The following is a 27,993-nucleotide window of genomic DNA, read 5'->3' as shown; positions in this document are numbered from 1 at the left end:
ATTCTTTTTGTCCTCAGATTTCTTGGCTCAATTTGTAAATGTAAGTACCACATTATTTATTTTATTTTTCGAATATATTTCCAAATTCTATATAGTTAGGATAACTTTATTCTATGCTTCTCTGCTGCAATATTATTTTCTTTTTTTCCCTGATATTTTCTTGTTACTTTCAAGTTCTTTCATTTTTCTCAGTTAGTTTCTTTCTGATAAACCTGCATTCGTTTCATAAGCTCGTTCAACTGTTGGCCATAAACTTGGTTGGCCCACATAATATTAACCGCAAGCCCCTCAATTAGGTGCTGATATCGCTCCCTCTCTCTTTCGCTCTCTCTCTCTCTTGGTCTCTTTCTGGGCATTCTTGGGAGTTATCAAGGCATAAAAACGCCCATTACGACCCAGACGCTGTGGGAAAGACTTGTTCTTGCAGCGGGGTGCGGAGTGCGGAGTGCGGAGTGTGGCCCGTGTATTTTCCTTTGCTCGGTGTGGAAGACTTGAAGACTTGAAGACCATGCGCCACGCATCGTTGGACTTTCAAGAGGTTGTTTTGCATTTAATGCTGGTTCCTTCGCGTCTTTTGTGGTTTAAGCAAAGTCGTCATAAAATTATGAAGGCAACACCACGATCCATTGCACGATTCTTGAGTCAGGTAATCGCTGTACTGTGGGAATGCCTCAGGAAGAGTCAGGAACTCTGAAACTCTGCTCATTAAGAAACCCATTGAAAACATTTCCATTTCGATTTCCATAATATAATTGTTTAGTTTTTTATTTCTCAAAAAAAATGCTCTTAAATTTATAAAAAAAAAGTAAAAAAAAAATTATATTATATCTAAATGATCCGTGTGGGATTAGTTGATCCATGAACCCTGATATGAAGTACTGTATAATTTATGCGGAATCAGCTGTCGTCGTTGAGCGAGAAACTTAGACGTCGCTTAGTCGCATCCCTCGCCTCCGAGTGCAGCCAAATCGCATCCAGCTTGCAGGCTGCCTCCTGCTCCTCATCGCCCAGTCCACATCCACGTCCACGTCCTAGCGTCAGTTCCTCCTCCAGATCAAATTCACAATCACTTGTCGAGTTGTGACCGCTGTCGGGACTGATGTGGCGCTGCTTGGAACGGGAACTGCAAGTGCTGGATGTGGATGCGGCATGTGGTAGCTTCTTCTGGGCGGAGCGCGAGGCAGCCGCGAGCAGCTTCTGCGCCGATTGCCTAACGCTCGACGAGATCTTCGTGGTGATCTTCCGCTTGCGTCGCACCACGCGCTGTCTCCTCAGCTGCAGCTGCAGCGAGCGGCGTCCCTGCTTCACTCCCAATCCTGACTGTGGCTGTGGCTGTGGGGAGCACACCTCTCGCTCCTCGTAGCCATCGGGATTGATGCTCGATCGAGCTGGAGCTGGAGGTGATGATTGCCAGTACTCGCGGAGATCGCTGGCTGGATCGAATGCGGGTCGATAGGTGGGCGAGTGGACGACACCAGTGGAGAGGAGACGTTGTTGATGCTGGTGACGATGTCGCAGTCGCTGGCGACATCTAGGACGACCTGCTGCTGCTCCTAATCCAGTTGGTGGCTTACGCGTGCTTTCGAGAATGGCATCGATCATCCGCTCGAGCGTCACGTCGCCCATTTGTGTAGAACTCAAGGTGGGTTCCCCTGAGCATCCCGGAGCATCTCCCGCCTCTGTTGAGACGGAGGGCAAGGGTTGGGGAATGGACTTTTGCTCGAGATAGCGTGGCTTCTCGAAGTAGCTGTCGGGGATGCCGATGCCACGCAGAGCGAGCAGAGGTCCTGGAATGATGTTGTTGCTCTGGTTCTCCTGGTTCTCCTGGTTCGTCCTGTAGCTGGGCGAATACTCCGCCTCAAAGGTGGGCAGCGTGGATGCGTAGACTGTTGTTGGCTTCAGCTGAAGCTGGCTGCGGCAGCGTTGCACCTGAGGAGTCGTTGTGGTTGTGATTGTAGTGGTGGTCTGCAGTGGCGACATGTTGATGATGTTGCTCAGATCTCTGAGCAGTGGCGTCCGTGTCGAAGCAGCTGGCAATGGAGTGGAGGTCGAGGTCAGCTCGATGTTCTCCTTGCCCAGGCCAAGCGGGCAGTGACGTTTCGCTTTGACACGCTGCATCAACAAGGGCGTCGCAGTGGGGGAACGGCATGGGGAGCAGGAGGGAGTGGGGGAAGTGGAAGCAGCATCAGAAGCCTTGTCCAGGTAGGAAGGACGTGGCTGGTTGACAGCCCACTTGAGCATCTTTTTGGTCTGCTTCTACAGTTTATTCCACTTTTTTCCCGCTTCAGTTGGTTCCTCTTTAGTGCGTTGTGGGTGTCGTCTGCAAAGTGCGGGAGGAAGAAAAGTGGTTCGGTTAGTTTCGCGCTGTTGAATAGTGCGTGCGTGTGTGTGTGTGAGTGTGTGTGTGTGTGTGTGTCTGTGTGTGTTCGCGAATTCCTTTTGTCGTTTAGTCTTTTGGCTTTTTGGCTCTTTGTTTGCATTCATTGGCAGCCTTAAGTTGCCGGACGAGTATTTTTTGGCGCGCTTTTTGGCTCTTGCTCTATCCATATATGGATAAAATACACACACACGAAATCAACGAAGCGGCAGAAATGAAATCAGAACAAGAATTCAACAATTTTTGTGTTGTATAGTATGAAACACCGCCCGCCGCCGTAGGCTTTCGAATGAGAGTATTGGCATCCCTTTTCATTCCATTTACATGCAATTAACTTCCCAATGGGCTGCTGGGCGAAATACCCCCGTGTTGGGAAATGTTGGAAATTGCATTGAATTTGATATGCACAATTATGTTGATGGAATGCCAAACAACATGGCATAGAAGTGTGTTATATTCCAAGGCATTCCAAAAGCTCATGCTGAGCTTCCAAAGCGGCATTTGTCCAAGGTCCGTTCGGATTTGTATTTCGTTTTTCATTCAACACTTTTTGCTTTCATTAATTACCTTTTTGCACGATCTGTATGGTTTGCTTTTTGTGTATGTCACCAATAAAAAAAATGAATAAATAAATGCCGACTACGCGATTGATTTTTGTTTCATGCGATTTTCGATGCGCTGCGAGGCAAGGCACGTGCGTTCTGTTCGAATAGCAATTGCAGACTGATTTGACTCTCAGCACAGCGTTCGCTTAGCTGCGCGCACTGAGAACGCCGGCTCTGCTAATGCAATAAACGTGTTGCGTGGTTAGCCGAATGGTGAGAACGAGAGAGCCCAAAACGAGAGAGAGCACAGTGGTTAGAGAGTCAAGGTGAGAGCAGCAAGTTGAGTGCGCAACTGCAACAGTGTTTCAATGCAAAAGGTAGTTCCGCATTGCAGAGATCGAGAGAGAGGAAGAGAGCGAGCGCAAATCTGCATACGTACGTGTGGGAGTGTGTTGGTTGTCAAAGGAGTAACAAGTAGAGTAAAACAGTTATAAGAACGAGAACCAAAATGAGCGCTGTTTAAGTAAATGTTGATTGATGTAATAGTTAAACAAAATTAATTAATAATACAAATATATTCCAAGCAAAGACAATGAAATATCACAATATAACATTTAATTTCATTTGATAATTTTCATGATCTTTGCCGGCATCGCTTTAGGGCAGTATAACAGCTTTACCAATGTAACTGTTATAACCATTGTCAAAATATGTATATGACAGATGTTCTCCGCTATCTCTTACACACATTTTGCACAACTCGATGTACAAGATATGCTATCTTGACCATGTTAGCAGATTACATTGTTGCCATTCAGGGGCCCAAAACATTGGCCCAAAAAAAAAAAAAAAAAAAACAAAAACGGAAACTCACACGCAGTTGGTCAGTCAGCGTCAAGGTGAATGGCGAGTACTCACAGTATGGCAAAAGAAGGTATCGTCTGTGGTATCGTTTCATCTATCTTGATATCAGTCCAGTGTGTGTGTGTGTGCTCTGTATGAGTGTATATGTGTGTGTGCTTAGCTGCGCCAGCTGCTCCTTTGCTGCTTACGCCACAAAACATAATTTTCAATTACCTTTCTCGCAGCGTGTGGCTCCTTTCACCTTCGAATTTTCGCCAAGAAAAGGACAACACACACGTACACACGCACACACGCACACACACATACAGACCATTGTACAATTTAGCTCATTGTTTATGGGACAAGCGCCGACGTCGCTGCTGCTGCTGCTGAGAAAAAGAAAATGTTGTGGAAAATTGTGCAATTGTTTCGCAATTTATTGGTGAAAGGGCTCGGCTTCATCCTGCGTCTTCGTCGACTTTGGCTCTTGGGCACCGAACTTCCTGCGTCGCTGTCAGCGTCAACGCCAACTGCGACGCCAACATTTCCTTCTCTCTCTCTCTCTCTCTCTCTCTCCATTCAGTTAATGTTTTTAAGCGCAAATTTATGAGACTTCTGAATCTGGATCTCGCGTCTCAAGACAGCTGTGTAGCAAACAGTTATTTCTCTGGAAAGAGATAGCAATATATTTATGTATATAGTTAGAGCAAGTCGAAATCTTTTCGTTGACTTTATTGCCAAAAACTTCCTGCACGAGAATTTATTGCGTACTTTGGTCGAAATCAATTGAAAGGATTTCTTGCAGTTTCTATTTCCGGATGGAGACCACACCGAGTGTGGACACTTGATTCCATTCCATTCAACTATTATTTCCCAGCTGAAGAACTATATAATACTATAAGTATTATCTCATCAAGTATTTTACGACCTGTCTACGAGAAGTTGTCAGCTATTTACTTACAATAGCTTTAAAAGAAGTCCTTTTCGGAAATTAAAGTAAAGAATTTTTCGGTTGGTTCATAAATAAGTTAGTTTTTTGCTTAGTTAGTTAAATTTCTAATATTTTGATATATATTTCCGAATAGTTGAATTAAACGGAATTTAATAGATTGGTAACTCTTTTATTGTTGTACTTTCAATAAGTTTAAAACTTTAATTATGAGAGTTTAATCCCTCTCAAGATGTAGCATAAATCTATTTTAGTTAAATAAGAAAGAAAGAATATTAATTATTTCAACTATTTATACCCGCTACCCATAGGGTAGACATTGTGCTGGCAGGTAATGTATGTAACAGGTAGAAGGAGGCATCTCCGACCCTATAAAGTATATATATTCTTGATCAGCGTCAACAGCCGAGACGATATAGCCATGTCCGTCTGTCCGTCTGTCCGTCCGTCCGTATGAACACCTAGATCTCAGAGACTATAAGAGATGGAGCTATAATTTTTTTTTTCGACAGCATTTGTTATGCTTGCACGCAGATCAAGTTTGTTTCAAATTTTTGCCACGCCCACTTCCGCCCCCGCAAATCAAAAAAAATCGAATAACAAGCTTAATTTTAAAGCTAGAGTTCGGATTTTTGGTATATACAATAAATACTATAGTAGTTATGATTCCTGAAATTTGGTTGCGATCAGATAAAAATTGTGGAAGTTATTAAAGAAATACTTTTGTATGGGCAAAAACGCCTACTTACTAGGGGTCTGAGTTGCTTTGGCCGACAATCTGGTACATTGAGCCGTCTATGGTATATTTTGAATGGAATACTATATCGATATACCAAACATACCATTTGGTATATTTTTAGTATTTTTTTTAGTATGTTCGGTATATTTTGAAAATGATACCGCATTATTTTGCCTTTATTAAAAATGGGTAGCGGGTATCTCACAGTCGAGCATACTCGACTGTAACTTTCTTACTTGTTAATATATTCAAATAAGTTAAATAAGAAAGAGAGAATATTAATTATTTCAACTGTTTTTCTTATGCTCGTAGTAAATTGGTTTCATTTTATTTTAGTTGTAATACAAAATTCTCAATTCTCACACTTGAAACGCTTTCTTAAGATCTACTCGAGTTTGTAATTTGCTCTCTATCTATGCAGATCCTTAGATTGTGCGTAACAAATGGTCCAGCTGTGTTTTGTTGCTCGCAATTTGGAGCAATGAATAAATCTAAAAAAGTGACAGAACTGAAAATAAATCAATAGAACGGTCAAAGAATGGTCCGGTTTCAGAATCTTCCGATTGTCCTGAAGACCGCGCGCGCTGTTCAAGAGGCAGCTGCTGCTGCTGCTGCTGTAGCAAGGATCCTTACAATAATCTGTCGTCTTGTCAGGCATTGAATCAAAGCCAATTTAACGCATTGGTCACTATAACGCCCCTGCCCCAGGCGCGAGAGAAAGAAGGAGACTCAGTGGCAGAGGGAGAGGTAGAGGAAGAGCGGGGTTACCGGGAAGATAAATTAGGGCATGGGCAACGCCTTGAAGGGAATCCGTTCGTTGCCGTTGCCGTTGTCGTCTAATAAATTGCCCAACAATTGTGCAATTTCTCATACACGAAAATTGCGAAAAATGTTCTCCGATTTCCAATTTCCAATTTTCTCCCGACTTCACGCTCCGATTTGCTACCGTTTTTTTTTCCTACCATTTTCTACATTATTTATTTATTTTTTGTACTTTTCCTTGACGGGCGTTTTTCCTCGCACACGCAAACACAAGGCGACAGAGAGAGAGAGAGAGAGAAAGGGAGCAAGGACATCAAGATAAGGTAGGCAAAAGGACGAGAGGTAGGCTAATCTTAAATCACACGGCTAGCGCCAAGAAGTATTGTAGTACTCCCTGTCCCGAGAAACCGAGAAACCGAGAAACAGCTGTGTGGGATTAAGAGCTCGTGCTACCTTCACCCTCCCCTCCCCTCCTCCTACCGTCTTGGCCATAATTTAGAATCTCAAACGTCGTCCCGCTTCGTCTCCCTCATATCATACGCATACACATATCCTGTCATATCCCCATATATACAACTCATACTTTTCTCAACTCGTAGTTCCCTCAGGCAACGTCGGCGTCGGCATTTTGTTCTTCTCTTTTATTTCTTGCGTAATTCTCGGTGATTGATTTGAGAAAGGCGTGCGTTTCATATAAATTAGATATCAGAAGGCCATTTGTATGAATTTGTTATACAAATCGCTTAACACATTTTCAAGAATCGAAAATATGCACAATTATTATTAGGGAAATTTATTGAAAAACTAAACGGGATAAAATAAAGGAATTTGACAAAATTATAGAAATACAAAATACATTTTAAAAGATTTCTATTTAATACAAGGTTTTTTTTAGAAAAATTCTTAATCTAATAAACGTTGAACCTTTTGTTTGTTTTTTAGGAAAACACTTTTTTAAGAGATACAACAAATTATACATCAACGAGTATAAAACTATGTAAGTACATCATTTCTTATACTATTAAAGTAGAAAACTTTTTGAGATGAAAGATGCACATATGTTACAGCTAAGATATATTCAAATATGCCAGTTTGGTCAAAATGAAAATATGTAGTATTAATGGACATTAAGAATTTCTTTTAAGGATTCTAATTCCTATTCCAGTTTACAAGTAGCTTAATATAATATTGCAGGTTGTTAAACTTTAAAAAACTTCTCCATACATTATATGTTTAAGTAGGCTAAGGTAATTTTATTGAACAGTCGAGAACAGTCAGAGCTGAAAATAATTCTGCTAGTCTCTCGAAATGATCAACGACTTAAGAAGATGGATAGATGGAGTGGATCTAGTGGATCTCATTCTGCTGGCCTTGATGATCTCAGCCATCCTGGTGATGAACGCTATTGAGGATGCATTCAAGAGTTATGTGCTACTTGCCACAATGGAATATTACCTGGCGAGGAAAGGTGAAGCGATTTCTTTGGATGCCAACGTCGCTTTCACAGTGCTGATCACAGCAAGCGCATTATTGTTCCTTGGCATGAATTGGCTGCGACGTTCCCTCTGGCGGGAGTATGAGGAGGTGGCAGAGGCGAACGATAACTTGCTTAACATATTCAGAATGCACATGTGGCAACACTATGTTAACCTTGCGCTGCTCGATGATAATTACAATCAAATGATTGCCAACGGTTGAAGGCAACTGCTTTCAATGTTTATTTCAATTAAAGTGCGTGAGTTCAACTTGCAGTTTCAATTCAACTACACAACGTGATCGTGATTTGCATTTGGTCGCTCTCACATTGTCTTGCTCTCTCGCTGCATGCCGGCACAGCAACACAAGCAGCAGCAGGCAGCAGTAGGGCAGAGAGAGCGAGAGAGAGTGAGCGAGTGTGAGAACGAGAGAAAGCGCGTGTTCCTTGCGTCGGTGGTTGTTGGTGCTCTCAACCAGAGCTGAGCACGCAATATGCCGTGCCAGCACAGAATCAGTCACATTGCGTCTGCTCAACTGACAGCACGTCGTCGTTCCAACGTTCCGCAATATAATTCTTTTTTTTTTTGGCGCATTGCTTACCACCAAAATTTGTGTTTCGCTATTTTTTTTTGCTGTTCCGTGTGCCTGGGAATATTACGAAAATTATTTGACTTTGCCGTGAAAATATTGTGCATGTGAGCCAAAGTTTCTTTTTGTTTTTTGCATAAATCAAGAAGGAGAAAAAGAAAAGGTAAAGATAAGACAAGTGCAAAAAAGAGTTAAAACAAACTGAAAGCAGACAGTCAACGAAGCATGGGAAGCGTATCGAGAGTGTGTTAGTGTGCTGTGTGAGAAACTTAATTAAAAAAAACAAAAACACCCCAACCCAAAAAGTCCCATTTCGAAATGCAAAAATCATTGCATAAAATTTCGTATAATTTGAAGCGCGTGCGCCGCGTTTCGCTTGCGCTTCGGCTGCCCTCACTTCGGCCTCAGCTTCGGCCTTAGCTTCGGCTTTGGCTTTAGTCGCGCACTGCGATACTGGAGTCTGGAAGTGGAAGTGAAGTGTGCTTGAGAGCGAAACGTGGCGGCAAAATGCGCAAAATGCTTTTGGTCTCGAGATGCTCAAGAGATTTGCAAATTCAATTCCACTTTCCACTTGAAACCATTTGCGATATATTTCGCGTATATACATATATATTCATATGCACATGTATTTGTTGAAATGGCCAGCAACAACACTTTTAACCACCCAAAAATACGAGACGAGGGCGACGACGACGCAGCTGGAAACGATCCAAACAGCAGTTAGAGCTTTTCACGTTTTTATTTTTTTTTGCGCGCGCCTTTGCCTTTGCCTTTGCTTTTGTTGCGCGAGCTTTCAATTGTTGTGCGCCGTGTTGCGGCGCCTCTCAGCTGCCTTCGTTTCAGTTTCAGTTGCCAGATGAGTGCGAATTTGAAATCCTTGCGAAAAATCTCAGGGATCTCAGCAAACTCGTTTCCTAGACAAGTTCAGCTGGTTTTTTCTTTGTCAGCCAGACAATGACAGCCGCTAGACGGATTCACTACTCGCTACCTAACTAGCCAGATCCGCTTCCACTTCCACTTCCATATCCACTCATCCTCATCCTTAACTAGCTACAAGTTTAACCTCTTTTTGTTTGCAGCTGCCAAGATGCTCAAGTGGGCTGTCAACCAGCCACGTCCTTCCTACCTGGACAAGGCTTCCGATGCTGCTTCCACTTCCCCCACTCCCTCCTGCTCCCCATGCCGTTCCCCCACTGCGACGCCCTTGTTGATGCAGCGCGTCAAAGCGAAGCGTCACTGCCCGCTTGGCCTGGGCAAGGAGAACATCGAGCTGACCTCGACCTCCACTCCATTGCCAGCTGCTTCGACACGGACGCCACTGCTCAGAGATCTCAGCAACATCATCAACATGTCGCCACTGCAGACCACCACTACAATCACAACCACAACGACTCCTCAGGTGCAACGCTGCCGCAGCCAGCTTCAGCTGAAGCCAACAACAGTCTACGCATCCACGCTGCCCACCTTTGAGGCGGAGTATTCGCCCAGCTACAGGACGAACCAGGAGAACCAGAGCAACAACATCATTCCAGGACCTCTGCTCGCCCTGCGTGGCATCGGCATCCCCGACAGTTACTTCGAGAAGCCACGCTATCTCGAGCAAAAGTCCATTCCCCAACCCTTGCCCTCCGTCTCAACAGAGGCGGGAGATGCTCCGGGATGCTCAGGGGAACCCACCTTGAGTTCTACACAAATGGGCGACGTGACGCTTGAGCGGATGATCGATGCCATTCTCGAAAGCACGCGTAAGCCACCAACTGGATTAGGAGCAGCAGCAGGTCGTCCTAGATGTCGCCAGCGACTGCGACATCGTCACCAGCATCAACAACGTCTCCTCTCCACTGGTGTCGTCCACTCGCCCACCTATCGACCCGCATTCGATCCAGCCAGCGATCTCCGCGAGTACTGGCAATCATCACCTCCAGCTCCAGCTCGATCGAGCATCAATCCCGACGGCGATGGCTACGAGGAGCGAGAGGTGTGCTCCCCACAGCCACAGTCAGGATTGGGAATGAAGCAGGGACGCCGCTCGCTGCAGCTGCAGCTGAGGAGACAGCGCGTGGTGCGACGCAAGCGGAAGATCACCACGAAGATCTCGTCGAGCGTTAGGCAATCGGCGCAGAAGCTGCTCGCGGCTGCCTCGCGCTCCGCCCAGAAGAAGCTGCCACATGCCACATCCACATCCAGCACTTGCAGTTCCCGTTCCAAGCAGCGCCACATCAGTCCCGACAGCGGTCACAACTCGACAAGTGATTGTGAATTTGAGGCAGAGCAGGAGCTCGACTCATTTGGAGTTGTCACAAAGCGTCGGCTGAGTTTCTCCTTTCACGAAGAAGCGTTTGTGGAGAAATGAGGATTCCCGCGAGGGAAATCTATTATATTTTGGCTGTCCAAATAATTTATAAAACATTTTTTTTTTTGGCACATTGTTATTTTGTTACTTGAAGAAGATTTTCTAGAAATTTTGTTTAATTAAATTAGCAAATTTATTGCTAAAAGCGAATATTTTAATTGCCTTCGTCAAGTTCACATTCCAAAATAATTTTAGATATAATTTTAAATACCATTTTTTTTCGCCGAATAAAGTATACTATTTCGATTTTATTGAAAACAAACTCTTTAAGTGCATCTTTTATTTAATGGTCTAAGATTGTAAGACCCTCAGCTAAGTTGGGAAACTTTAAGCGACTTTGGAAAAGCTTTCTGCTATGGTTCACATATCGTTCTTAAGTTAAAACGCTGGTCCGATTAGTCGGTAGAGATAAACAGTTGTAACCGTTATAAATCCAAGTTAAAAGAGTGCAAAGGTAACAAATTACGTACACACGGTCTGACTAAATGAAATTTGTTGCTTTGTTAAAGGGTCCTACCGGAGGGTCGATGGCTGGGAACCACCCTAAAAGGAAGTAGGATATGCAGAGCCATATAGTACGACAGCCAGTGTATAAAGCATATCCTGTCTGTCGTTTACATGGCATTTATCACACACCTGTGCTGAAGTCGCAGGAATCGCAGGATAACATTCCGTCAGTCGTCGGTAGTAGCTGCTACTACCTTGCGGTATTTCACCTTTTGGACAAAACGTTCCTGCATTTGCATAAATTTGAATATGTTTTGGGTTACGGTTTCTCGGTTTCTCGGTTTTAGTTTCGGTTTCGGTTTCGGTGTTTTTTATTTCTGTTTGGACTGCGGCTTGTTGGCCAGCGAGCCGTAACCGAAAACTTATGCAAAATATGCTCTATGGAAAATGTTTGACAGCCCAACAGCTGGTCTCTGGTTGTTGCGTGGGTCGTTAGCTTCTGGCTGCCGTTTACTGCTGACTCCAGTCTCCTTAAATGTGCATTAAATATGCCTTTAAGTAAATGCCATTGCCATTGCCATTGTCATTGTCCTGTGCCGTTTGCTGTCCATTGTTGCTGTGCGCTCAATTGACTAAACCCCGGGACAGCTGCAGTCTCGCACATTGCTACTGCCACGACTCCAGCTTCGACTTCTACTCCTACTCCTTCTCCTACTCTTACTTCTGATTCTTGTTGCTGCGGCGTCTTCTGCTCTGATTTTCTTTGAGCTGTAAATGTGTCACACACAAGAGCACGAGGATCCGAAGTTCCTGAGTGCCGCAGTCGCAGTCGCTGCCTCTGCGTCGGCGTTAGCCTGCCCCTTTGTCTGTCTGTCTGTCCGTCCGTCTGCCTGTTGGCACACCTTTTCGGCAATTGCGCCAAAAATTGGATAACTAGCTACAAAAAATTGTGCAAGCGTTTGTCAAGCAGTCACTTCTATGGGATACCCTGTAGTCGGTAAAATAACAGCTGAGATTGGTTCTATAAATGGATGTCTCATGATAGTTTATGCAAAATGTTTGAAAGTATATCTGAAACTCAAGTGAATTTACAAATTTCCTTATGGATTTTCCTAATATATATTCCGAATATTTTGGCAATAAATTTATATAGATTTAAATAATTTATAAAGATTAGATTAGATTGAACGCAAGAATAATACGAAATATTTCAGCAAGAATTTATTTATACATTGTGTATTATATATATTATATACATATATTTTTCAGCAACAATCTTAAATAGTTTTACATACTTACTTATTTTGAATTCAATTTTTAAAAAAATTTTTGTTTAGAGGTTTTAGACTTTTCTCAACTCTTTTATTTTGGATGCATCACAATATCTTATTAAATTAAGTTATGTTTATTAATATTAAGGTCCACAATTCTATGTTATAATTTGATCTCTTCAAACTTCTGAAATATTTATTTATTATAATGGAATTCTCTTAGATTAATGACAAATATTTCAATGAATCTGTGTGTTAAGCTACCCATTTTGTAGATTTTACAATCACAGGGTAGCACAAATAAGCAAAAAAAAAGAACCTTTGAGCTCAGGGGACAGCTGTCAACAACGCACGAGTCTTTGTGTGTGTGTGTCTGAGATGGAGAGAAGGAGAAGAAGAAGAAAAGAAGAGAGTGTGACCGGGAGAGGGAGAGATATAGTGTGTGTGGGGGTGTGAGTATGCAGAGTGTGTGTGTGCGTGTGTGTTGAGGAGGCTGTGTGGGCACGTGGATGCAGTTGAACACCAAAGCTAAAGGTACGCTCGGAAGGTTCTCAAGTGTGTGGCAAAAACTGGTTGAAGTGGCCGCCGAGTGGAGTGCGCGGAGAGTGTGGGGTGAGGTGGAGTGGAGTGGAGAGTGAAGTGAAGTGGAGAGTGCAGCGTAGAGTTGCAAATGGGTTGAGTGCCGGAAGCAAGAGGAAAATGCATCGACTACTGTAACTGTATGTGCTGCAACTATTTGCGATATTTGCGATATTTCCCAGCGGAGGATTAAGCGGAGAGCCAAAGAGCCAAAGGTTAAGGCAGCTGGCCAAATGAATGGCATAACGCTAACGATAAGGATCATCAAGGAAGCTATCAAGACGAGCGGGAAGATAAGGCAACTCAATCAATGTCAGGGAGCGTGGAAGTGGAAGCAATTGCAACTGTCAATAAATGGAGCAAAGGTAGAGATAGACAGAGAATAGACAGAGAAGAGAGAGAGAGAGAGAAAGGCGACTCACACTAATCCCATGCGACGTGCGCGATAAGTTCTTAAAGGAAGCAGCTCCTTAGGCAGGACCTCATTTCGCCAACCTATTTGTATTTGTCAAAAGGCTCTGATTTCCTAGCGTGAAAGAGAGGCCAAGGGTGTGTGCGACAGAGACAAAGCGACAGAGCGAGGAAGACCTGAAGAGACGAGTACGATTAATCAATGTGACGTGTGCGCATTTTTCGTCCTTCGTTTTGAATTCTTCTTTTTTTGGTTTTGATTGTTTGGTCGGCTTTTCGGGACTCGGGACATCTTGCCAGAGAGTTTTCGAGTTTCGGGTTTTTGCGCGCCAAACTCTGAAAATGTGTCCCTGTGTCCTCGTGTCCTTTTGCTGCTCTCATTTTGTCACAAAAGCAAACGTAATCACAATCGAAATCGCATTTGCATTTGCATTCAAATGCAATTCAATGAAATAGATAATAAGATTCTAAACACCCGCAACTCGAGCGAACAATCAATCGGGATCAATCGCTGCGTTTTGTTCTCCGTGATTGAATGCAATCGAATCGCGGCAGTTGATGATCGACAGCCGCTTCACCCACATGGTCCTGGAAAGGTCCTTGCTTTTGCGGTTTAGGGTTGAGCAGCAATCGAAGTGCATTTGCATAGCAAAAGAGTTGAAAGATAAAAGACAGATAGCGCAAAAGGGTTGGCATTCAATATGTTAATGTTGTTTGCACGACAAACTTTGACACGGACAATGCCAAATGCCAAACTAATAGATACATTTACACCGATCGACATCCGAGATTGAGATTGAAATCGTCAAATCTTTCTACGGTCAGCAAAGAGCAAAGAAAAGGGGTCAAAAAGGGGCCGCTTTCCCAAGATGCTGCAACACTTTCACACTCCTCACTCGCTGGATTTTAATTGCTTTCCATTCGATGTCCTGTTTCTGGGTCGCTGCCTTAAGCGCCTAAGCCAATTTGCCCTCAAACTTCTGGCATTCGTTGTTTGCTTTGCGGCTTTTGATTGCCTCGATAAGACTGAGGTCCGTTGAATTTGTTTTCTTTTTCTGATCTTGTTTTGGGATACAATGACCAACTCTAACTGTATTAAGTTGAAGAAACCAGTTGAAATTGTTTTAAGATTGCTTAAGATGCGATAAATGGAATGTGCTTGGGATATCTTCATTAGGAGACCACAATCTACAGTTCAGAAGCCACTTGAGCTCTTACAACTTTGTAACGAACTGTGAACTTGAAGATTACATGTTATCTTTAGGATATCGAAATATGTTTTATTTACTTTTGTGCTTTATTTTCACTTCTAAAACTTAGGATTAATAATAAGTATTGTGCAGATTGATAAAAGATCCTTTCTAAAATGTTTCCACAAAATTAACATGGAGAAAGATGGAAAGAAACACTTAGATTATTATAATATTTTGATCTAAAGTTATGCTCTTTACTTAATTTAATTTCTTTCAAGTGTTAAGCTTTTGTTTTTATTTTATATATTTTTGTGCTTTATTTTCACCTTTAGAATATATTTATAATAAGGATCGTATTCACAAAAAGAATATAGCAAAAATATGGAAAGAATAGCCTTCTTTAATACAACTTGTTGATCTTAAGTTATGCTCTACATTCAATTTCATTTCTTTTAAGTGCTTAGCATTTATTTTCAATTTAATTTTTCACTAAGGTTGTTAGCTAATGTTCTGTTAGATTGTCCGATCATTATTGTTACTATTTATCCATCGTTCTCTTCTGTCTTCTTTCACAGGCTCACTTTTATATCCGGGATCGGATCGGACATTAATGTTTCATATACGTAAACAAAGGACTGCACTTGCTCTTGAGGCACTTTGGGTGCGAATACCTGGTAAGTCTCATTTAATTTGTGTAATTGTGTTTGCCTCAGCCCAGCTCATAAATGATATGGCATATCATTACATTTACGACCCGCAACTTGCATTTTGAGTGGGGAAAATAAGAACGGGAAGGGGAAGGGGAAGGGGAAGGGGAAAGAGGATTTCCCCTATGCAGCCACAATATTTACACACAAAGATTGTGTCACAAAAAGCGCGTAAAACAAAATTTGAATTATTTTTGAAGTCGTCGTCGTAACGTTTCCTTAAACTGCTCGTAAAAATTGTGGCTAATGTTGAATGTGGTTGTGGCAGTCGTTGAACAGTTTTTTTGAGGACACAATTCAAGGATTTTCGCTGCATCGATTTACGATCGGGATGCGAGTTTTATGAGCTCGATCATAAATCGCGACGCGCGACGATTTCGTCTCCGCACACAAAACGATGTCATTAAAATGTCGAGAATGCCTCTTCGGGGCGTGTGTATGGCACACACACGAACAGATCGGAAGTAGGGAAGTTGCACCTTGGCCCGCATCATCATCTGCTGCCGGTTTAACAAATGCCTTTTCTCATTGTCATTGCCCACTCGCAACATGTGCGAAAACGTGAAAATCATTTGGAAAATTAGCGTATGCAGCGACAAACGACAAACGACAATCGACGATCGACTAATTAACCGACTACCGCATAACTGTTCTTTGCCCAGAGGGTTGTCTCGTTTATGCTGGTCCACTACAAACAGAAGAACTCCCCAACCCAAAAAAAAAAGCTGTCACTCTTCAGGGACTTGCCAAAGATACAAGTAACATATAATCAATTTCCAAGCGAATAAATCGCATTGATTGTCGTTTTTACAATGCTTTTTGCAATGCTGATTGACTGATTGATCAAATGCACATGATCGTATTTCTGCTATCCAAATTTATTCGCATTAACTCTAATTTTACAACTGCTGATTGATCAGTCGCACGGAATCATGTTTCTGCTTAGAATATCTTTCATTAGTTAAAGCTTTTCAACTGGTTTGATTAAACATAGAAGATTATTACCAAGATTGTCAAGTAGCATTGATTATAGTTTTGCAATTGCTGATTGTCAGATTGATCAGTCGCACAAGATCTTGTTTCTGATTAGAATATCTTTGATTAGTTCAAGATTTTCAACTGGTTTGATTACCAAGATTGTCAAGTATCCAATTGATTTTCAAGAGAATAAATCGCATTGATTGTAGTTTTGCAACTGCTGATTGACTGATTGATCAGTCGCACACGATCGTGTTTCTACCATAAATACGGTTTGCTTCTTGAAGTTTTTCAATTTCTTTAATTAAACTGACTTGAGTAAATATTGTTCTTGCTCAAGCTATTCGATCTTTATCAGATTTACCTTCTTTCATTTCTATATGTAATATAATCTTTTGTTGCCCAGATTTAGACTATGTACTGGTAGCTTTTTGTTCAATTTACTGGTTATCTTGTTTAAAATATCTTTATCATTTAGCTGCTGTTAAAAATTTCAAAAATTCTATGTTCTGTATCTGTAGTATATGTTATATTTTTGAATATATCATTTATCATTCTCTTATACCTAAGTTCCAAAAGAAGAACGAATTCTCTTTTACTTAAAAGGTTTATATGAAAATTCGAAATGTAATATATAGATTTTTAATTTTAATATACAATAATATTAAAATTGAAAAACTAAAACTTGCATTTGTAAAATATTCCGTTAATTTTATTTACTCATCTAATACTTGGAGTGATTATTTATAAAAGGTTTTCATTGCATAAAATCTTTTTTACTTCTGTTATTACTGAGGATTAGAATCCTTTTGTGAGCTTATGCAATTATTTATTATTTATTTGGAACCACTGTAGCTCTATCGTTCTCAGGCCACTGTGCGAGTTCATCGTACATATTCTTTTGTATTCCAGCACCTGTCTTCGTCTTCATTAAGTTGAATGTTGTTTTCTTCTGTTTTTTTTGGGCTCTGCTCTTGTTTAGAGTCATCGCTCGGCACTTGGTCCTCCGATAGGCAATCAATAGCAACGAGCGAGGGAGAAGGCGAGCAAGTGTGAGTGAGTGAGTGAGGATCCCTTTTGTGATCAGGACGAAACGAAAAGGAAAACGATGATCGCATCATCATCGCGTCAATCGTTGTTGGCCAACAGGTGCAAGTGTTTTGCAGGCGTTGTCTGCTCCAATTGCTTGCCCCGACTCCTCCACGAGTCCTGTGAGTCCTGTGAGTCCTGTCTAGTCTTAGCATTTTGCATACATAATACTATATGCTAATCTAAATGAGTTTTGCTGTCTGAATGAAGCTGCATGAATGGCAGGATTAGCTCCGCTTCAGCTTCAGCCTCAACCCGTGCTCTGTCCCCTGTCTCGTGTCCTAATGGACACTGCCCGAGTGAGAGAGAGAGAGAGAGAGAGAGTCGTAAATAAGCTGCTATCGGGATCTAGGACTATGCATTAGCACTCTCCTCTGGCGTGGAAAGGCGTAACAAATGTGTCGCTAATGCCTGGAAGCTGTCACAGTTGCCTTCGAGCTCCTCAATCTCTCAGACAGGTAAACATCCCGCAGGGGCAGCTCTTAGTTGAGAGGATTAACAGCAGCAGACCAAATAGTCACAGTCCAAAAGGCTTTGCCAAAACCGAAACGAATCGTCAAGAAAGGGTATTATTACGTAAAGGGACCAAAGAACAAAAAACCAGAGACCAGAGGCACGTGTCCACTTTGGAAATTCGGAAATTCTGAAATGATCCTTATGAGAAATATTCTGCTGTTGAATTTTCTATTAGTTCAGACAGAAGAATAAGAATTTTGTATTTTTAAGAAATTCAGTTATTACAATGCTATGAGAGAATTATTATCATTATACAGGCACTAGAATAATAGTTGCAAATATTAAAAGACATATCCAGCTTCTATATTTTCTATCAGTTCAGTATTCAGGCCTAAAAATAATTGTTGTTCGAAGTTCAATATAAAAATCTGTCAATATAAATACTACCATTTATTATCATTATTCAGACAAAAGAATATTAATTGCCTTTACTAGAAGTTCAGTATGCAAACATTGCTTCACAATATAAATGTTACAATGTTTAATGGAAAATCTCACTGTATTTTTTTTTAATCAGAGTTCTATTATTTTTAGTATTTTCACTATTCAGTCACTAGAATAAAAGTTGCAATTATTAAAACAAGAAAAATAGAATTATATTTATTTGAAGTTTAATATGAAAATCTCTCAAAAGAAATATTAAAGTTTATTATTAAAATACTAGTTGTCTTTATTAGAAGTTCAGTACTATGAATATGACAATGTTTCAAGAACAATGTTAGTGATCAGTGTTATAATACTTTCATTATTTCTACTATTTAGGAATTGCAAAAATAGTTGCGATTATTAGAAATTCAGTATGAAGAATTTTTCAAACTTAAAGACTGAATTGTAAAAACTGACAGAAATAAAAATAGAAAAAACAAATAGTTGAAAAGAGATGCCTTGCAAAAAAAACAAACAGTGAGCAACAAACTAAATTTTAAAAGGAAATCATTTAGATAACTTTTTCATTTATTTCCTTTAACTTTTCACTGATGAAATTACAAACTTTTTTGAATGCTGAGAATGCGGAATTGTGAAATGAAATGCTTGTCAAGAAATTTGATGAATCATATGACATAAATTTTATACTTTCCACTGCTAATCTCAATAGCTGTATCTTGCTCTGTGCTCTTTGCTCTTCTCTCCCCTCTCTCTATTTCTATTTCTCTTCCACTGCTCTCAGATGGAACACTGAGAATACCTGCCAACTGGCAGCAGGACTTCTAATCCTGCGCAAGGAGCTCATTTCATTTCCTTCCGCCAGCCTGTGTCGAATGCTCAAATGTAGCGCACAAAGTTTCGAGTTTTCGCTCTCTCTCTCTCTCTCTGTATCTCTGTATCTCTTTTTCGCTTGCACTGTCGTGTTTTTCTCAATTTCCAAATACGTTGCGAACCAGTTTTCCGCTTCGGTGCAACTGACGCATTAATTGCCTGCCTGCCTGCTTGCTTCAATGTTTGGCTGTCTAACTGCCTTGAATGTCTGCTTCCTATTCCTATTCCTAGTTTTTTTTTCTCGAAGTTCCTCTCTGTGTCCATTTGCCATCCTGTTTTGCCGAAGAGAACTGGATTCAGGACACGGGACATTCGCTGAGGAGGCGCAACAATTTCAACATTTACATTGCGGCCCAGGCCAAAAGACAGTCGATTCCGACTATTCAAATTGTTTGCCATGGCAATCTAACACGGTGATTTCTCATTTCCTCATTTTCTCACTTTCTCTCTTTCCATGCGACGCCCCAAGCTGGCCATTAATCAGCTTCCTCTTTTGTTTTTTTTTTTTTTTTGCCACCTTTTCTCGCTCTAAGTCAACAATCATTTAGGCCTCATATATCATAGATCTTGCTGATGCAGTTATTAGAATAGCAGATCCACTAAAAGTCCACTATAGAGATATCTTTGCTTTCATTTACATAAGTTTACTAGTATTTCAAACAAAATTCCGATTGTATATATTTTATCATAAAACAGAAAAAGTATCTAAAGTCAATCTTAGCTCTAAATATTAAATAACCTATTCTTATTTTTAAATTATTGTTGCAGTGTATGTTATCTTTTCTTCAGGGTTTCTTATATCCACTCTCTGTCTAATTTGCAATATAGTAATTGAATTAGAATGTAATATGCAGATTAAATAGTCCATTTCAAGGCGATTTTGCATTGTTAAGCGTTAGCAAAGTTTTAAACTTATCTCTTCTTCAAATACTTTCTAATACTTTCAATCTATGATTTCCATATGATATAGTATATAAAAGAAATCTTTTAGATTTCAAATATATACTAACAGTAAGTGCTTCAAATTTCAAAATTTCAACTTTCATTACTAGAATTTTAATCAAAATTCCAATCAATTTTAATATCTGACGAATATAGTAATCACATCTGCTTGAATGTAAAATGCAGAATAACCATTTAAAGTCATCGTTAAGCGTCAGCAATGGTTACTTTTCTTTTCTAATACCTTTAATCTAAGATTTCAATATGATATCTTGAAGAAATCTTTTAGATTTCAAATAAATATTTCACTAACAGCAACTGCTTCAAATTACATCAAGATAAAGTAAGTAAAATTTGAACTTTTATTATTAGAATTTTAATCAAAATTCTAATCAATTTTAATATCTTTTCTATTACGAATATAGTAATCACATCTGCTTGAATGTAAGAATGCAGAATAACCATCTAAAGTAGCTATTTGGTTATCATCGTGAAGCGTCAGCAATGTGTAAACTTTTCTTTTTCTAATACCTTCAATCTACGATTTCTATATGAAGAAATCTTTTAGATTTCAAATATATATAGTACTAACAGCAACTGCTTCAAATTTTAACAAGATAGCTACACAACTGTGAAAATAGCACGCTTGAAAAGTAACGGACGGACAGAAAGACAGACATGCGAACAGCTTGAGAAGTTGAAGCAGAAGCTATTTTGATGGTAAACGAATAATAGTGGGGCATACGAGTCGTAAAACCAACTCATTCCGAATAACTACGAAATTTATTCGAATATTTTAAATACAATCTTGCGGCACCTGCCGCCTCGAGTCAAAGTCGATGGTTAATCGAATCGATTGCCTTTCCCCAAGGCAGGTGTTTTCTGTTGTCTTAGCGGCTTAGCGAGTGCTAACATAGAATGCCCCGCTGATATTTACATAAATGGCGCGTGGTTGTCAGGACTCCAAAGGATGCGGGCGAGAGACAGAGAGAGAGGGAAAGAGAGATGGAAAGATGAAGTGTAAGATCAACCTGCCTGGCAGAAGCAGAAGCAGAAGCAGATGCCCTATGCTAAGCAGTTTGCCTGCCACTTGCCACTTGCCACTTGCTGCATGCCGCTTTTATGTTGACATCTCATCGACCCTCATCAAATGCGTCGATTTTTATGTTTTTCCTCATTTTTCACGCTTACCCATGGCGCATTTTCCTCTGCTGCTGCTGCTGCTGACCAACTGCTGCTGCAATGCCGAAAGGGTTGCACTCATAAATGAAAATGACCGTCTGTCTGTCTGTCTGTCTGTCTGTCCAGTTTTTCCTCACGTTTTGTTTTCCTTGCCTTGGCCTGTCTTATTTGTTGTTGGTTTTTGTATTTGCATCACGGCACGCGCTTTTTGGTCAGTTTTGCTTTTGCTTTTGTTTACCCTGTAGCTGTAGTTTAACAAAAGGGAATTTTAAACTTGACGACCTTAGTGAACTGAGCGATTAATTGATATTGAAGTATATTTGCAATGCAGTTCGATGATATAATAAATTACAAATATGTATGTCGAATATTTTATGTAAATACATTTTATTTCTTGACTTTTGGGTAAATCTTTAAATCTTAATTACAGCTACTATAGTCAAGATGTACTTCTGAAGTTTGAAAGATAGACGTATTGACACCTCTGTGAAATATTCTCCAAATTTAATGACAAATGCTTTAAGCATAAGGCTTGTATTCTCATTGAACTGAGGAACTAATAGATATTGAAGTATATGCAATGAATTTCGATCATATAGTGTATGTGGAATATTTTATGTAAATACATTTTATTTCTTGACTTTTGGGTAAATCTTTAAATCTTAATTACAGCTACTATAGTCAAGATGTACTTCTGAAGTTTGACAGATAGACGTATTGACACCTCTGTGAAATATTCTCCAAATTTAATGAGAAATGCTTTAAGCATAAGGCATGTAACCTCACTCAACAACAGGACTAAATAAATCAGGAGAATAATAGCACGCTACGTTTTATACAATCTCTATTTTATTTCTTGGTATTACAAAAACAAGTGCATTAAACAAAGAACCCTTTCAATATCGAATGTGTATATTAACATTACCGTAGAATATATTACAGGGTAACTGAGCGTCGCAGCATTGCTTTCACTTGTTATTATCTGTTGTCCAGTCCCAACCCTCGTATCTCATAACTCGCATCTCAGCGCTATTGAGCAGTTTGTTTTGACACTGCGATTTGACGTGATATGATGAGAAACCAATGTTAAGCATAAATCATAAGCGGAAACCTCAAGGCGTGTCCGCTGCCCATTGCCCATTGTCCGAAGTCCGTTGTCCGTTGTCTGTTGTCTGTTGTCCTTCGCCTTTTGGTCAAGCTAAACAAAAGCTAAATACACGACCACCGATCGTGGAGAAAGGTCTCAATGTTTGGACATTCGTTAGTCCAGGATGATGACCAGGAATCAGACGAGGAACCAGAAACTTCCCATCACTGCTTCGGAAAAGGGGAAGAGAAATGAAATCAAGTTGGCGGCAAATGGAAATGATTGTCCCATGTGAGTTAGTTGGTTCCGAGATAGATATGTAGAAAGAGAGGAAGGAAGCAAATTCCATAACGGGACAACATATCTATCAAAAGGGAGCGAGAACATGTCCTGTTCCCTGTTCCCTGTTCCCTATTCCTTGGCCCTTTTTTCCACCCAAAAAATGTTGAGTAAGTAAAAAGAAGCAAGGTAATGCTTCGATCGCTTTTTTCGTTGCTTCGTTGCTTTCCACTTTGGCTTCATTTGCATTTAACCCTTTGCCAGACGCCGCGGGGTTTTCACTTCTCCAACTCCAAACTTAATCTACATCTACTTGCATTTCCATTTTCGTCCTTGTCACCGACTCGTCTCTTGATCGTTGTGCTCCTTGAGGCACCAAAGCTGCTGACTCTCTCTCTCTCTCTCTTGATTATTTTCAATGTTTTTATTAAAAAAAAAATAGATCCGAAAATTGTAGAAAACAATTTTTGTGTTTGCTTCAATTAAATATGCAAATTGTCCCGATGATGCTGCACAAATGTCAAATGCAAACGATTCTCAAGTGATATACGGCTTTCGATACTGCGCACACTCCGCGCCACAAGGACTCTTCCTTCTTCTTATCCCATAAGTCCTGAGCGGGACACTCGCAAGTTGCGCTTAATTAACTAATTGCTGTCTCACAGGACTCGGCAAGAAAACTGTCGCAAAATGGAAACTCATGCGGTTCCCAGACTATTTGATATATGGTTTATACACCAAAACCAAAACAGTTTGCATTTTGAATCTTAATTAAATGAAAAGAATTTTGGGGAAATTATGAAGAAAAGTAAGGATTGTAATCATTTGAATAATATGTACTTTAGAGCAATTTCTTTAGCTTAAACTTAATAAATGAGTTCAAAGTTGATAATTGTTGATGTGTCAGATTTATCAGAAATTACACGTGGATCTTTAAAAGCTAGTTAATAGAAATTTACAACTCAGTGCCTTCAATATAATATCCGAAACATTAGAATGAGCGAAATAGAAGAAATTCAATTCAATTAATACATTTTATTGATATCTGATCGAAAAAATTCGAGGGACTTTTGAGAGCAAAATGAATAGAATGTTGTTTGTGGAATATTATGATAATCATTATAAGCCTTTCTTTTAGTTTTTTCGAACGTTTTAAAGCATCTGCTTACCCTTAGCTTGACTAATTCGCAATCTTAGCTAACAAGATTTAAAGCAAAAAGCATGAAAATCGAAAGTTTCCAAATCACTGAGCCAAAAAGATGCCGGCTGAGGGGCCAGCAATGAGTAGGGGTACTCAGGGGTAGGGCTTAAGGACACACACAAGAACAAAAAATTAGAGGAGTAAGGAAAAAAAAAAAACGTAAACTAAATAATTACAAGGCTCGACAGGACGCTAAGGAAAATAGAAAAACATACACACTGGGAGACGGACAAATGCTTGACACCCAGCCTACAAAAACGAAACAAAAAAATAGACCGAAAGGACACGGACGAAGGACATGCAAGCATGTAATCAGGCAACCAAGCACCTTGGTGGCGTGAGGAGAAACAACACAACAATGAGAAACAACACCCAAGACCAAGATGAAATTGAAATTGAAATCGAAATCAGAATCAAGGACGCGAATTGAAAATGAAATCGCAGTGTGTGTGTGTGTGTGTGTGGTGCTTAGTGAAAGGACTAACACGGCCAAAAGGATCAAGAAAATTGGAAAATTAAAAAAAAACGCAAAGTAAAAAGAAAATAATTTGGAAAACTAGACCAAGGTCCTGGCCTTCTGTGTGTTGTGATGCGGTGTTGTTTTTTGAGGGGTGAGCATCGCTGAGGGAGAGTTTTCTCTTCCTCCCTCCCTCCATCCCTCCATCCATGCTTGCTTTCTTCTCAGTTCCCATTTTTTGTTCCTTGATTTGCCACTACCCCTTTGCCTTGGGAAAGTCGTTGCTTCGCTTTTCTTTTGCTTGATTTGATTTGATTTGTGTTATTTGTGGCATTTCGCTACTCCAACTCCCGACTCCGATTCCGACTCCAGCTCCTTCCTTCTCACTCGCTTTCTTTCGGTTCGCATTGCCGAGCTACATTTAATTTCTAAATTATCGACACGGCACTGCGATGGGCGTGGCAATGGATCGCCTAGGTAGCGCTGCACACAACCACACTTTAACCCCTGCTCCAGTGCTTTGCTGTTTTTGTTTTGATTAACAAAATTACATATATATATAGAGCAACAGATCCCCAATGCACAGAGCACAGAGCAGCTTTCCAGTGTTGGTAAACGTCTGCAGTTGACTGTTGCATCGAAAAAAGTGCAACATTTATCGACTTGAGTTAATGAGGCAATTTAAATGCTAATTCTCAGCTCTAAATATCAAATTATAATCCAAATCATGTAACTCTCAACCTCTCTCTACTCTTTGAGGGTGTCGTGTCCTGCTTCTGTATGGGTGTGTGCCTACAGCATCAGGGTAGGGCTTACAGTTATGATTATGATTATGATTATGAATATGAATATGAATACGAAAATATGCATTTGAATGTGTCGCATGCTTTTCATATTCAAATCCTAAGTTGCCTAATAAGATTTAACTTTCATGTTAATGGATACACAAAATACCTTCACAAAATGTCCTTCACATCCCTCTTGGGAATCACTGAGAAGGGCAGCGAAGGGTTTTAAAGTATCGCGAAGTTTCGCTAGGGAATGTTTTAATGGTATCTAAAAGCTCCACTACATGATCAATAAAAGTATCTGCGAGATACTTGCGAATAATTAATCTCATTTATCTACTATTGTGCGCATGGATACAAAGTATCTATAAGATGTAATTGTATCTTATCATAGAAATACTTTAAATCATCGCGAAGTTTTGCTATGTGCTAGCTGTACAAAATGATTCAACTGTATCTAAAAGCTTCAGTCCATGAACGAGAAAAGTGTCTGCAAGAGACTTGAATGCCAATAATTAATAAATAAGCCAAGTTGTGTAATTTTGTGCGCAGGGAACCAAAGTATCTATTAGAAATACTTTATTTTTCTTTTATAATCAGAAGACATTACATCATCGCAAAGTTTCGCTATGTGCTAGCTAAAGAAAATGTTTCAATTGTATGTAAAAGTATGAACGAAAAATGTATCTGTGAGATACTTGAATGCCACTAATACATAAATAAGCCAAGTTAACCAAAGTATCTATTAGATGTAATTGTATCTTATCATAGAAATAATTTCTTGTATATTTTAGTCATTCGTAAACTGTTTTCCTATTTAATAGATAGTTAATGAACTTGCAGATAATTTCACATTTTGGACTTATTTTGAATACAAAAGTTCATGATATTTGAGAAGAGTAACGCAGAATTCTGTGCATAGTTGTTGTTATAAATAAGAAATGCAAGATACATTAACTGTTGTTATACAAGAAACAGGCTAAAAGAGAAGAATATCAATCAGTACATTATTTTACTATAATTTATCTACGCAGTTACACTTAAAGCTGTTCACACAAAGTACTATTTAAAAAATTTGAATATTTGAAATTTATATGCAATTCATTTAGTTTTTTTTTTTTCTATTTTGTAGCTTACAGATGAGATCGTTGTTTATCCACGTGTCATTTTTGATACTTGAAATGCGTTGAGCGAACGTATTTGTATATTCAACATTTGGTCAGCACACGAACCACCAACAACAAAAGGACGCAGGACGAAGGACGCGATCTCTGATGTGATGTGTTTGTTACCTAAACAAACAAAAGCTGCTGCTGCTGATTCAACGGCTGCTGCGGAAATTAAAACTGAAATGAAAATGTTTAGGGGAAAGGGAAATGCAGAGACAGCGAGAGAGAGAGGAAAGGGAAGTGAAATGAACCTGATCTACTTACTGGCAAATGCGACTGACCGCGCGCGGGTTTAAAAGGTCAGCAACAACAACAACAACAACAGCTTCGACGGCAGCTGACTTTTTTAAAGCACAAACAAAAGCGAAAGCGAAAGCAAAAGCCTTTACCTTTACCTCCCTTCAACCTCCCTCTGTTTACTCTAGAATTTTTTTGGTTTTTAATAAATTAAACAAATATGGAGAAAGTGCATTTTCATATTTATTTACTTTTTGATAATTTCGCCAGCGGCACAAGCGCAGCGCAGATGATAAATGAGTTGGCAGCACGTCGCTAAGCCGCGACAATATGAGCATATTAGGGTAATAATTTGTGGGATTAGTTTTTCCAAAGTTGAAGTTGCAGTTGCAGTTGCAGTTGCACCACCCCGAGCAGCGAGCAGCACCTTCCCGAGTGTTGCCTTCGCCAAAGTCCATGTCAATTTTGAATGTCTTGAACCGCGCAGCGGGTCGCGAGGTCCTGGCGCGAACTACTTGCGGTTTTCTCGAAATTATAACGAATTATGACATATTTAGATTTATGCATACTACATAAATATAACTATATGTATAGTGAAGCTGCAGTCAAGCAAAACAAAGGACTTTTTGCCAACAAGGAGATGAGGAATAAAATTGCGCACAGGAGGCGACCGCAAGATGCTAAGATGCTGATCCTGCTGCTCCTTGCGCCTGCTCAAATTTCAGGCTCTGACAATAGAGGCGCCGCAACTTGGACTTTGCACAGCTGTTCTTCGACTTTGCCGTCGTCGACGTCGTCGCCTTGAAGGCAAGAAGTCCTGGGCGAGTCTTGTGTGCCTTGTGTGTCTTCCATTCGCCTCGGGCGCTGCCTCGTATTATTATTTCATATTTTGATTTATTGTTTTGCTTATTGTTTTGCAATACATTCACAGCAGTCGCTTTTGCTTCTTTTCGTTTTTTGGCAATGTGTTCGCCTTTGTTGCTTGCCTCGTCCTTGCACTGATCCTGATCTCAATGGCGTGCGGTTTTCGGGTATTGCTTTTTGCTGTTTTTATGTTAATTCCGCCCAACGGTTTCTTCCAGCTTTATGCTCAGCCTTACTCGCTGTCCATGGCCTCATATCCCTTTTATCACATGACTCGAATTCCAGCAGAGCATTTTAGCTTAATTGCTTGACGAGAGTGTCAAAATGGCTCCTAAGAAGACATCCGGGCAATTCACGATTGCAATTTTATACTAAATACAAAAGAAATCCTTAAGGATCTGGTCAGAATAATGAGTACATTCAATTTACATATATTCAAGAATTTTACAGACCCAATCACTTTTTTAAGTCATCGGAAACACGGCTAAATTTCTACTTCTTCAAAGTCTGCCATTATCAGGACGATCGTGATGTCCTTTGGTATGAGAATAGTTCAAAGGAATACAAATCGATTGGTGCACTCAAAAGGACGAAAATCCTTACAGGAGCCGTGATAAAATGATACGAAAAATAGGCAATTATTCGTGAATGTCCTTGCGTATCCTGCCAAAGGATGTGTCAAACGGTGCGTATTAATAAGGTCCATC

General features: G+C 40.2%; 2 protein-coding genes and 1 long non-coding RNA gene across 4 annotated transcripts; 2 read left to right on the top strand and 1 right to left on the bottom strand.

Annotated features, from left to right (window-relative positions):
• Positions 1-216: 216 nt before the first annotated feature.
• LOC133848854 (uncharacterized) lies at positions 217-3,857 on the bottom strand. 2 transcript variants are annotated; one of them, XM_062284553.1, is made up of 2 exons: positions 3,841-3,857; positions 217-2,320 (listed from the first exon to the last, which is right to left on the bottom strand). In XM_062284553.1, the coding sequence occupies exon 2, from the start codon at positions 2,239-2,241 to the stop codon at positions 898-900; it is 1,344 nt and encodes a 447-aa protein (XP_062140537.1). In that variant the 5' UTR covers positions 2,242-2,320; positions 3,841-3,857; the 3' UTR covers positions 217-897. The 2 variants fall into 2 exon arrangements, with proteins under 2 accessions (XP_062140537.1, XP_062140536.1); XM_062284552.1 differs by lacking the exon at positions 3,841-3,857 and adding an exon at positions 2,945-3,010.
• A 3,304-nt stretch (positions 3,858-7,161) lies between these two features.
• On the top strand, positions 7,162-26,646 carry LOC133848111 (uncharacterized). Its single transcript, XR_009895220.1, has 3 exons — positions 7,162-7,212; positions 15,109-15,207; positions 26,149-26,646. It is a non-coding gene; the product is annotated as an uncharacterized LOC133848111 (long non-coding RNA).
• Positions 8,208-10,810, top strand: LOC133848636 (uncharacterized). The gene is made up of 2 exons (XM_062284275.1): positions 8,208-8,442; positions 9,359-10,810. Exon 2 carries the CDS (start codon positions 9,367-9,369, stop codon positions 10,630-10,632), a length of 1,266 nt encoding a protein of 421 aa, XP_062140259.1. The 5' UTR covers positions 8,208-8,442; positions 9,359-9,366; the 3' UTR covers positions 10,633-10,810.
• Positions 26,647-27,993: the final 1,347 nt, after the last annotated feature.

The sequence above is a fragment of the Drosophila sulfurigaster genome, chromosome X, assembly GCF_023558435.1.
Source record: "Drosophila sulfurigaster albostrigata strain 15112-1811.04 chromosome X, ASM2355843v2, whole genome shotgun sequence".
Taxonomy (NCBI): Eukaryota; Metazoa; Arthropoda; class Insecta; order Diptera; family Drosophilidae; genus Drosophila; species Drosophila sulfurigaster.
The sequence above is the reverse complement of the archived record's forward strand: the minus strand, read 5'-3'. Positions and strand labels throughout refer to the sequence as shown.

Excerpts from the sequence above, each read along its gene's own strand:
- LOC133848854 (XM_062284553.1), bottom strand. The coding sequence starts at position 2,241 with ATGCTCAAGTGGGCTGTCAACCAGCCACGTCCTTCCTACCTGGACAAG.
- LOC133848636 (XM_062284275.1), top strand. The coding sequence starts at position 9,367 with ATGCTCAAGTGGGCTGTCAACCAGCCACGTCCTTCCTACCTGGACAAG.